This window comes from Poecilia reticulata, chromosome 12 (genome assembly GCF_904066995.2).
Source record: "Poecilia reticulata chromosome 12, P_reticulata-male-v2, whole genome shotgun sequence".
Classification (NCBI taxonomy): domain Eukaryota; kingdom Metazoa; phylum Chordata; class Actinopteri; order Cyprinodontiformes; family Poeciliidae; genus Poecilia; species Poecilia reticulata.
In genome coordinates, this window is record NC_088841.1 from 6,411,598 (window position 1) to 6,423,831 (window position 12,234).

At 36.1% G+C, this 12,234-nt stretch overlaps 2 protein-coding genes across 2 annotated transcripts; both read right to left on the reverse strand.

Annotated features, from left to right (window-relative positions):
* Positions 1 to 449: 449 nt before the first annotated feature.
* Positions 450 to 6,261, reverse strand: LOC103473327 (transcription factor 7-like 1-B). The gene is made up of 7 exons (XM_008423475.3): positions 5,890 to 6,261; positions 4,177 to 4,241; positions 4,010 to 4,087; positions 3,746 to 3,896; positions 3,015 to 3,122; positions 2,847 to 2,905; positions 450 to 616 (listed from the first exon to the last, which is right to left on the reverse strand). Exons 1-7 carry the CDS (start codon positions 6,058 to 6,060, stop codon positions 499 to 501), a joined length of 750 nt encoding a protein of 249 aa, XP_008421697.2. The 5' UTR covers positions 6,061 to 6,261; the 3' UTR covers positions 450 to 498.
* LOC145547553 (uncharacterized) lies at positions 6,201 to 11,534 on the reverse strand. Its single transcript, XM_008423476.3, has 2 exons — positions 11,313 to 11,534; positions 6,201 to 6,765 (listed from the first exon to the last, which is right to left on the reverse strand). Exons 1-2 carry the CDS (start codon positions 11,327 to 11,329, stop codon positions 6,201 to 6,203), a joined length of 582 nt encoding a protein of 193 aa, XP_008421698.2. The 5' UTR covers positions 11,330 to 11,534.
* Between the last annotated feature and the right edge of the window lie 700 nt (positions 11,535 to 12,234).

Sequence of the window (12,234 nt, forward strand, 5' to 3'; positions counted from 1 at the left end):
GCTAGTGCAACGTTTTGAATATGTATTTGTTTGGACAAAGAAAAAAATATCAGTGTCTGATTTTTAAAACTATTCTTATGAATAAAATGTCTGGTCCCTCTTTTTGTAATTTCTTCTTTTTTTAAAATAGAGACAAACAAAAACAAAATCTTTAAAATACTATCTTTTTGACAAGGGGGGTAAAACGTCCTAATTAAATGGAAAGAATGCCTAACGTTTCAAAAACAACATGTCTCATTTTTATTTTACGTTTGCCTGCTTTAAGATTTGTCCCTATGGTTTCTGAATGTCAAATCTAAAGAAATTCAGTCATCCTATTTTACTTTTTATTGTACATGAAGAATTTTATGAAAAATGGTTCAGTTGTAAAAAAAATTTGCAATTTGTTACAAATTAGTGCAGGGTAAATAACTTTTATGACAAGTTCACCTTCTTTGTTGATTTAATAAATCATGAAACTGGGCTTTTTTTTATGTGAAACAAAACAGTTTATTTGTTCTAAATAGAAAAGGGCCCCCCTGAATCAGTCTCTGCTTTGGGCTCTTGATGGTCTTGGGACGGCTCTGAGGTGGAGTCAGGAATTAAGCAGAGAAATGGACCAGGCTTTGTGGAGGGTCTGGGATATTAAAGACAGAGAGAGCACAAGGTTCGAGAGAGATAACACTGGCAATAAAACTGTTAAAATGTTTTAGGCGTTCATGTATGAAATGTGCCGTCGGGAGCAGAACCCAACACATCCCTGTCTCTCGACCTCCAGTTCAAAGCGCAGCAAACATTTAGAGGAATTCTACACAATTAGACGTCCAAAATAGTTGGAAACCTCTATGGAAAGATCTTGAGATCTGAATGCATGGCTTCACAGCACATAAAATAAGCATTAAAACACTATACATATAGTGTTTTAATGCTATATGTATAGTGCTATATGTATATATATATATATATATATATATATATATATATATATATATATATATATAGGAAACAATTTTCACCGGTTGTTGGCAACAAACCAATTAATCAATACACATAAGGAAAGCAAAACAAATAAACGTGGAAATTAAGTAATGTGAGATAACAGAGCAAAGAAGTATTGAACACACACACAGTGGAAAAAAGGCATGGAAACCCAAGACACCAGCTAAAATCTGTCAGATTGATCAGAAAGCCATCCTGGCCCTGGTCAGTGTTAAAGAACAGGGCCAGTTCAGGCCTTTTTGTGGCCCTAAGCAGTTTTTTTCTGGGGGACCTGGGTGGAGGGCGGGGGGTAGCATCCAACATGTCAACACCAAAGGATTTATCATCAGTATAATTTGTAATTAGTATACATTATACCAGTGCTATTATGACTATCGATTTTAACCTTTCAGTAGTAGCAAAGTAAAAAAAAAAGAATAATAATTTGGATTTGGAAATGCAGATTGGCACACGTAATTGGTATGTATGTGTGCCATTTTATTTTAACTATTTGAAAATGATGATAAAGCTATCGATCTTCCTTTTGAAGTCGATGATGTTGAGCTCTGTAGGGTCAATGAGGTTAAGTTCTTGGGTGTTATCATTGATGAAAAGCTGACATGGAAACCCCATGTAAATTACTTAAAAACAAAAATAGCCAAATCCATGGCAGTATTGTACAAAGTAAGGGATTTATTTCATGACAAAGCTTTATTTATGTTATATAATGCAATAATTGCTCCACACCTGACTTACTGTATTGAAGTCTGGAGGAAAGCATGTAAAACAATTACGAATCCCATTTATATTTTACAGAAACGAGCAATAAGATGTATCACTAGAAAACATTATAATCACCCATCAAATGCTTTATTTTGTCAATTGAAATTATTGAAATTTTATGAGTTGGTTGATTACAATATTTTGCAGGTTATGTATAAAGCTCATAAAAGCTTATTATCTCTTAATATGCAATTATACTTTGTTAAGAGAGTAAGTAATTACAATCTTAAGGGTATAGAAATGTTTGTAAAGCCCAAGATTCGAACAAATTTGAAGGACCGATGTACATCAGTACAAGGTATAAGATTGTGGAATAATCTGGAAAGTGATTATAAAAATGCTGGCTCGATAGATATATTTAAGAGAATGATAAAAGTTAAGTTGTTGAAGACATATACAATTGTATAATGTGCAATCATAACAATTGTTGCACAAGAAGGAGTTGATGTTTCTTTTTTTGTTATGTTTTATTAATTGAAAACTATCATTGTTTGAATTTGTTTATTTTGGAAAAAAGGGGCAGATATAAATAAGAATTTTATTCTTCTTCTGCTACCTTTCATTTTATTTGTGTTTTGTATATTCTTTTTATAGCATCTGTTTTGTTTTAAATGAAATGAATAAATTCTATTAAAAAAAAATAATAATAACATCATCATGTGTAACAGCATTTAGTTTGCAAAACAAAATTCAATGTTATTTAAAATATATGTATATTTGTCTGTCATGTTGGTTTGGTGCTCTTGCACTTTGTACTTTTCAAACAATTTTCTTTACATATAAAAAAATTAAATCGTTATTGTTGATTATTTAAATATTTTACTCATTCCGCTTTGCAAATGTGTTGCAGCGTTTCCACATTTTCGACATCGCAAACATCACTTTATTCGATTGGGATTTATTACAATAACTTAACAACTAGCATACTTGCTAACTAGACATTGGGTTTTATTTAGGTGTATCGGAGTAGAAGGCTTAAACTAAAGAAGGGCACCTTTGTCTTAAGTTCAAATCACAGCAAAAAGAATTCAACATTTGTTTTTGTGAGAGAAGTGGAACAATTTTATGCATGAACAGATGCAGGGATGAACAAAAATTAGTCTTACAGGCCGTACTGCTGCTGCTGCTCTAAGGTCTTATCTGTCACCTTCTTCTTCTTTTTGCCCTAAAAGTAAAAATATATCAGACTTCAGTTGAAAGGATCTAATTCTGGTCTCAGTGTTTTATCAGCGTGAAGCTGTTGATGCGACCATGTTTGAACAGAACGCTCGTACATAGTTATTATTGGTGGACCAACCAGGGTGTTGCTGCTCGTGGAGCTTTTGTTCCAGTCTGGCCTTCTCGAAATATCTGGCCTTCACCTCGGCTGGCAAAGATTTCCACTGTGGAAACACGACGGAACCATGTCAGTACTGACACTGACCAGTCCAGCTGACGCAACAAACACAACCAGGAATATTAAAGTTTTTGCTTCTTGAGTTTTTCCCATTTTTTTTTACTGCATTTGATTTAGTTTCAGACTCTGCTCTGCTCATGAGGGATGAAGTTGAACTTCCTCACTTTCATCAATAGATGGTATTATTATTATTATTATTATTATTATTATTATTATTATTATTTATCATTATTATTATTATTATTATTATTATTATTATTATTATTATTATTATTATTATTATTACTTCTGGCAGTTTTACTTTCCTGTTTTTGTTTTTTAAGTTGTGAACTTGCACTGGATAAAGAAAACAGAAGATCCAATAAGAAATAAATTACAGTTAATTTGTTACAAATTATCAAATAAAATGTATGCAATTATGTTTATTAAGTTGTCATATAAAATAAATGTAAATAAATTAAGTCTAATTTGATTACATGTAGCAAATTATCAAAAAAAATTTTTAAGTCTCCATTCTCTTTTTTTTCAGCATAGACTAGACAAAACCACATCAACAAATTATCCAACTGGACACAGATTTCCTAAAAGTTCAAGATCAGCCTGACTCACCATTTCTCCCACAACTGTATTCACCATAGCACTTCTGTTGGTGTTGAGTTCAGACATGACCTTTGGTCTAACCTCCTTCAGGAAAAGCATGAAGGCGTTTGGTGGCTTTTTAACGTACGGTCGGCCTTCATCCCGCTCTTTTTTGACTCGTCTGTTGTCAGATACAGCAGAGAAAAAAACAAAACAAGTAAGAACGCAGAAACCTGATGAGATGAGACACAAGAGATAAGAAAACAACTTGAAGGAATTCATTTATATAGTTACGACGGTGTGCTGAAGTTCGACTTTCTTCGACCAACATTCAGTGGAGGAGGAACAACGTCGTACAAGGTTTCTCCATTCCTGCACAGAGTCACAGTAACATGACTGTGTGATAAACTAAAGCTCCACAGGTTTAGAGTTTTGTTGATCTTGATGTGTGTATTACTTACAGGACTCCAATTGATTCTAGCTTGAAATCTTCAGGTACGTGGACTATGGGTAAACTGTGCAGAATCTGAGGGGGGAGAAACACACAAAACAGATGCAGCTGCTGAGGTTTAACTCGCTCTTAAGGTTCCCCCATTAGGAAGAACCAGCAAGGTTCAGTCTTCAGGGTTTTTTTTACTCAAAGTTTGTCTACTATTTAATTTGGCTCTATACAAATGAATGCTTATTTGATTTGACTGATGACATATTTAAGCACAGCTGTAAATCTTGAATGTATATTTAAAGTGGCAGTTATGGCGGTTCGGTCAGTCATAACTGCGGACAGTTTTGGCTTCAGTTTTACCCCAAGGTTCTAGATTAACTTTCTGGAATGATCAGAGAAACAATAGCTACGTTTCTATTGGCCATAAAGATGCGCAAACTGAAATTGCGAAAATAAACTTTCGTAATGTAAACACGACAAGTTTGAAAGAACCCCTTATGTTTTCCATTTTAAAAATTTGCGCTAGTATACTTTTTTTTGTTTGTTTGTTTGTTTGCTGTATTGAAATAGATGTATTTCATAAAACTGCTAAAGAAATACTTTCTCACACGAGTCACAACCGGATGTTACGACTGGCAAATACCACGAAGAAGACATCAGGAAGTGGGAGGGGCTTATGAGATGGTTTATTTATTTTAATTTCTTTCAGACAATGCGCTGCTAGCTCCCCCGCCCCCGAATCTATCACGGCATCACACAGTTCATTAAAATTGTGTCCGTAGTTCTTCTATAAACTCTCCAACTCCAATTTCCCCTAAAACGGAGCTCGCAATTATAAGGGGTGACGTCATCTCCGCTTATGCCTGATACTTCACGTATCTGCTCACATCCATCGCCGCTATGATTATAATCGTTAATAATAATTATTAAGGACTTTCCGCGTGAACAAGCTCATTCACGTGTGAATTTTGTTTAATTTCTTATTTGGTAGCACTTTATTTGACGGGGTGTGCATAAGACTAACATGATGACACTGTCATAAACATGACATAACATCTCTCATAAACATGAAGGAGTCTTTATGAATATCTATGACTGTTGGCATAAAGCACTTGGAAAATTATGACACTTTTAATACAAAGTTGCTTTAAAAGTTGTATTACAAGTCCATTAAAAGTGCCAACTTTGCATTAATAGCATCATTATTTACCAAATAATTCAAAGTTGGTGCTTGTAATGGACTTGTAATGAAACTTTTGAAGCAACTTTTCATTAAAAGTGTCATTATTTACCAGAATGGCACTTCATGACAACAGTCATAGACATTCATAAAGACTCCTTCATGTTCATGACAGTGTCATATTAGTCTTATGCACACACTGTGCATAAGATTGTATTTCTCATTTCATGGAAATACAGCAATTGCGAAATTGTTTATTTTCGACATTAGCAAAATATGGAGAAGGATTTGCCTAAATTTGTAATGGAAACCCAGCTACTGGTACCACACAACCAAAAGCAGAACCACCAGACTGCGACCAGTTTCCTGCGCTAAGCAAAGATCACACACCTTGTGTTAGAATTGTTTTTATTTAATGTCATCATTTTTCATACTAAGCTAAAAAAGTAAACTATTAATTACTATTTGGTAAACATTGGGATTTTTTTTTAAAAACATAAATAATGGAGGTGAAGGTTTGTGCTTGTTATCTTGAGCTCCACCCGGACTGACCAAAGTATCAGTGTGGAACTGTGGTGAATCAAGAAAGATGAGAGGAGAAGGAGGAGGAGGAGGAAGAAGAAGGAGCACATTTCCCGAAAGAAATTCCTCGTTGACGTTCCAGTCAATGGGGACCACGTTGCAGAAATTCTCTGCCAGGATACAGTCGACGTCCTCCATCATCTCCTGGAAGGAGGGTGGAGGAGGGGCAGACAGAGCTGGAGGTAGAAATGTCAGAGGAGGAGGCCCGAAGACATTATCTTGATCTTTGTTGTATCTGACCAGAATGGTAGCGTCGACACTGAACTCTGGTAAAGCAGAGCTCACGTTTGGCGGTAGAGCAGATGATGAAGGAGTAGTGATGGAGGAGGAGGGAGGAGCACCTCCTTCCTAAGAAGGTCTTCCATATTGTCCCTGTAAGTCCAGACCTTGTTTTCAAACTCCTCTTGCAGGGTCACGTTAAATTCTTCCAAGAACGTCTTGATGGAGTCAAAGCCCTCTGAATCTTCATCTTTGCTTGAAGTCTCCCTAAGCAGGTCATTTACAGAGTCCCAATCAAGCGTAACCAGGACTTTCTTCTTTGTTGCTAGGATCCCATCAGATTCTCCCTTGTGCGTGCTGTCAGACACAGAACTCTCTGAATCCTCCTTATTCCCTGCACCGGTCCAGCTCCCTGGACCTTCATTAGATTGTCCCATCTGTGGAGGAGCAGGGATAACGGGAGAAAGAGAAGGCTTCGGTAACAGAGGAGTAGAGGGGCAGAGCTCCTCCTTGAGAAACTCTACTACAAAGTCCCCGTCAACATTGGCAAGGCTGTCAAGCTTCCTCCTGTTCTCTGTCGGGGTGTGGTCGAATTCCTCGATGAGCTCCTGACTGGAGGCCCAGCTCCTTAAATCAGTGAAGGAAACTGCATTTAGCTTCAGTACGATTGGAGGTTTATTACACTTGAATAATAAAGTGGTTTCTATTAAGGAGTTCATTTTCTGCAACATTAATAAGACTAAACAGACTCTTTGATTTGTTCTTATATTGAAACAGACTCTTTAGTTTGCTGTTATACTGAGTTCAGTGGGTTGTTTTCAGTGGTGGGAAGTAACCCTAAGCTTAAGTACAATTTTCGTGTATCTGTTCTTTACTTAAGTAGATTTAATAATGGATACTTTCAACTTTTACTGCACTACATTTCACAGTAAGTATCTGTTCTTTCTACTTCACTAAATTTCTACAAAACTGTTGCGTTACTCGTTACATCCAAGTCACATTGTGCTTTTTTCCGTTAAAATGTGACGTTCAGGGACTTAAGATGGCGCCATAAAATCCAAGCAATAACGTGACTAACGTGTCTGTTGTCACCCATCGCAACTATATATATATATATATATATATATATATATATATATATATATATATATATATACAGTATATAGTTGCGATGGGTGACAACAGACATGTAAGTCACGTTATTGCTTGAATTTTAGATGGCAGATACATATATATGTACTGCTCAAAAAAATTAAAGGGAACACTTCAGTGATCACTTAAATGTTAAAGTGTTCCCTTTATTTTTTTGAGCAGTGTATATATAGCGTATACACAAACCGGATTCCAAAAAAGTTGGGACACCAAACAAATTGTGAATAAAAACTGAATGCAATGATGTGGAGATGGCCAATGTCAATATTTTATTTGTAATAGAACATAGATGGCAGATCAAAAGTTTAATCTGAGTAAATATAACATTTTAAAGGAAAAATATGTTGATTCAAAATTTCACAGTGTCTACAAATCCAAAAAAGTTGGGACAAGTAGCAATAAGTGGCTGGAAAAAGGAAATTGAACATATAACAAATTGCTGGAAGACCAATTAAAACTAATTCGGTCAATTGACAATATGATTGGGTATAAAAAGAGCTTCTTAGAGTGTCTCTCTGAAGCCAAGATGGTAAGAGGATCTCTAATTCCACCATTGTTGCACAGAAAGATAGTGCAGCAATACCAGAATGGTGTTATCCAGCGTAAAATAACATTAAGTTATCATCATCAACCGTGCATAACATCATCAAAAGTTTCAGAGAATCTGGAACAATCGCTGTGCGTAAGGGTCAAGTCCGTAAAACTCTACTGGATGCTCGTGATCTCCGGGCCCTTAAACGTCACTGCACCTCAAACAGGAATGCCACTGTCAAGGAAATAACAGCATGAGCTCAAGAAGACTTACAGAAAGTATAGTCAGTGAACACAATCCACCATGCCATCCGCCGCTGCCAGCTGAAACTCTACAGTGCAAAGAGGAAGCCATTTCTAAGCAAGCTCCACAAGCTCAGCTGTTTGCACTGGCCAGGAGTCATTTAAAATGGAGTGAGGCTAAATGGACGATTGTTCAGTGGTCAGATGAGTCACGATTTGAAGTTCTTTATGGAACACTGGGACGCCATGTCATCCGGACCAGAGAGGACAAGGATAACCCAAGTTGTTATCAACGCTCCGTTCAGAAACCTGCATCACTGATGGTATGTGGTTGCATGAGTGCTTGTGGCCTGGGCAGCTTGCATGTCTGGAAAGGATCCATTAATGCAGAGAACTATGTTCAGGTTCTAGAACAACATATGCTCCCATCTAGACGTCATCTCTTTCAGGGAAGACCCTGCATTTTTCAGCAACATAATGCCAGACCACATTCTGCAGCCATCACAACATCATGGCTACGTAGGAGAAGGATCCGGGTACTGAAATGACCAGCCTGCTGTCCAGATCCTTCACCTATAGAGAACATTTGGTGGATCATAAAGAGGAAGGTGCAACAAAGAAGGCCCAAGACGATTGAACAGTTAGAGGCCTGTATTATAGACATAAATGGGAGAGCATTCCTATTTCTAAACATGAGAAACTGGTCTCCTCTGTCCCCAGACGTCTTTTGGGTGTTGTAAGAAGGGGAGATGCCACACAGTGATAAAAATGACAAGGCCGTTTCTCAATATGCGTTCTTGTCTGTACTTGTGTTCTCGCGTCCTCGTGAAACGTCATCGACAGCGGCCCAAGTACTGTTCCAATTCAAAGTACACATCCAGGCAAGAACGCTTAAAGTACCCGGATGTGTTCTTGCTCCGCCCATTTTATCAAGGATGCATCAATGCATCCTTCTGCGGACTTGAGGCAGCAAGATATCCCACAATGCAATGCGCCACCAGCAGCGGTAAATATAGAAGGTCAGTACAGAAATGTATTGCATTTTTATCACCATTAATTGCCACGAAAACTCATTTAAATTTGTTTTTAGGCGAGAAAGTAGACCTTATAGCTTCATCTATCCACTCAGTTGATCCAGAATATTCATACTTTAATATTTGCTCCGGAGTTTTTCGGAGTAGCATAGCTCTGCTAACAGACCGGAGGAGCTGCCAGTTTAACGGGCGGTTGGAACGTGTTTTCCCCGCTAACCGCAGCCTGATTTCAGCAAGTCACTGTCGTTTTCCGCTGCTTGTTATCTGTTCGTAGCGGCTGAAAGTGCGATATAAAGTTAGCTGCAAGTAGCAGAATAGGAAATATATTTTCTATTAGCTTATTTTTTTTTATATTTATTTAGTTAATATTGGTATTTTATAAATTGTGTTGACACAGACTTTCCATTACTTTCATTCGCTAAATTAACGAATGAAGGTTTTTGGGCATTTAAATTCGTAGTAAGAAAAATATTTTAATACAATGGCCCTTCATGATCAGAGAATCATACTTAAATTTGTAAATAAATAAAAAAGCATTTCCCTAGGATTGGCATTTCATGTATGAGAGTGAACTCTTATTTTCAGTGTTTTATGCAGGCAGCTCTTCAGGTGAGCAGACTGCACTTCCAGGTTTACTTCCAGCTTCCAAAAACTCCTGGAGATTCCCTTCATCCCCGTGTCCTGACAATGTTCTCTTCACTGTCTCCTCATCTTCTTAAAAAAAAAAACAACTATTAAATTATGGTAATATTTGCTTTTGACCGTCTCAGTATGAATTTCCTGGAGTTGTTGACTATCTGCTTGTTTTGGTTTATTTATTTATTTTGTTATTCTAATAAAGTCATTCTACAAAAAAATATGTTTCTCTTTCTATGCTGGTATCTTACTAGTGTATACTTGATTATGATAACAAAGGAAACATACGTTTTAAGTGTTTAGTAGTTATTATAAAATAACCATCCAGTTGTGTGACAGGAACTCTGGCCAGATGCAGGTTGGTAAAACATTAAATATGAAATAATTGTTTTAACTTTCCCTGTTTATGAATCCCTGGCAAACCTGGGGAATAAGGAAGAAATCAGTTAACTGCATGACAGGCTGGCCATCATCTATTATGATTTGTCATTATAAGCGAATAATCTGATGAAGGTGGCAAACAAGACTCAAGCTTCACTGGTAACAGAAGTCTGAAAAAGTAATTTGAGGTGATAAATTGTTTTCTATTAAGCTTTTTTCAATCTAATAAAAAAACTTAATCCCGTTCATTTGAAGGTTTTTCTACTTAATTAATTTTCCTTAATTATGTATATTTGATATCTGTCAATATTTGTCCCAATTATTATATGGTCCAGTCCCAATTGTTGAATTGTTCAGTTTAACACAGGAATTATCCTGCGTTAAACTGAACAATTTATTGAAATTTACGGAAGTTGAGTGACGTCATCAAGAACGCCCTGTTCCAATTGGCGAACCAGCGCACTGCGTCCTTGTGAACTCGGTAAGAACGGACGTTCAACTGTTCTTGCGGGTACGTACTTGGGAAGGACTCAAGAACGTACTTGCGTTCTTGAGTATTGAGAAACGGCCCTTGTCCCAACTTTTTGGGGATTTGTTGACGTCATGAAATTTTGAAACAACATATTTTCCCTTAAAATGATACATTCTCTCAGTTTAAACTTTTGATCTGTGATTTGTGTTCTATTGTGAATAAAATATTAGATGTTGGCACCTCCACATCATTGCATTCAGTTTTTATTCACCATTTGTTTTTAGTGTCCCAATTTTTTGGAATCCGGTTTGTGTGTGTGTGTGTATATATATATATATATATATATATATATATCACTAGTGGCAAAAAAAATTATGATGCATAGAATCACATATCTAAGTCTAAACTATGGTACGGAGAGTAAGCACGTATAAAAACATGCTTTATCTCTGGCATTGTTCATTAAAATTGTAAATTTCTGATTTATTAAAATTAAATATGATCGGTACACTTAATGATATTAGGTAATGCATTCGGCAAGTACTTTTACTTTTAATACTTAACTATTTTACTTTTACTTAAGTACAAATGTTAATGTGGTACTTTTACTTTTACTTAAGTACATATTTTGGGTACTTTCTACACCACTGGTTCTTATAGATGTTACAGAATCCTAAAAAAACAAACAAACAAATAAATCTCTCCGTCTCCCTGTAAATACTGACCTGACGTGTTCAGACATGGTCAACTTCTCTATCCTAACCTGCTCGTTAAAATATTCCTCAAGTTTGATTTCTTTGAACTACGAGTCTAAAAAAGCTGTTCGCTCGATGAAGGCTCACAAACTAAATGGTGAAGGTGAAACGTGTCACTCGGATCTTTGGCTCTGTGACTCAGGTTCCATGGATTGCTTCTTGTGATGTCAGCCTCTTCTGCCACTCTGTTTCCAAACCCGTCAAGAAACCAACATAATTTGTTTTGTTTTAACCAACCGTTGTTGATCACAGAACAGGTGATTTCTGAATAGACTGATAGTTTACCATCAAAAAAATGAATTTAACGTGCAATTTTATAAGTTGTCGGGGGGACAACAGTGACTACTGAGCCTCTGTTGATAAAATAATCATCAACACATATTTTAAGAGTTGTACACCCCAAAACAGTGGTGTTTCTTTTCTCTTTTAGGTCTGAAAAGGTCATTAAAAACTTTTCAAACACTAAATTTCTTTGCATTACTTCTTCTCACCACTAGATGGTGCACTTACAAACAAAACGAAGGCAGCTTGTTTTGTATTATTGTTTAGTGAAGGTTATAGATAGAAACTTTATTAATCCCTTTGGTATTTTCCCTCAAGGAAATTGTAAATTATTATTTTATATATATATTTTTATATACAAAAAAAATAGCGACTAAAGTTTATTTCATGAGAATATTTAAGTTTTAGTTCAGTTTTACATTTTTGCAAACTCAGGAGATGGTGGAGAATCTGTGATGCTGTGGGCATGGGGGGTTTTTTTCTTTGCTTTTTTTTACGTTAATGGAACCATACCATTTTAGTATGGTAAAATTAAAAAAAATAAAAATCACAATACCATAAACTCTGAGGTATTTGAAAACAGGTGTTCTTCCTGGGCATGTTGAAATCT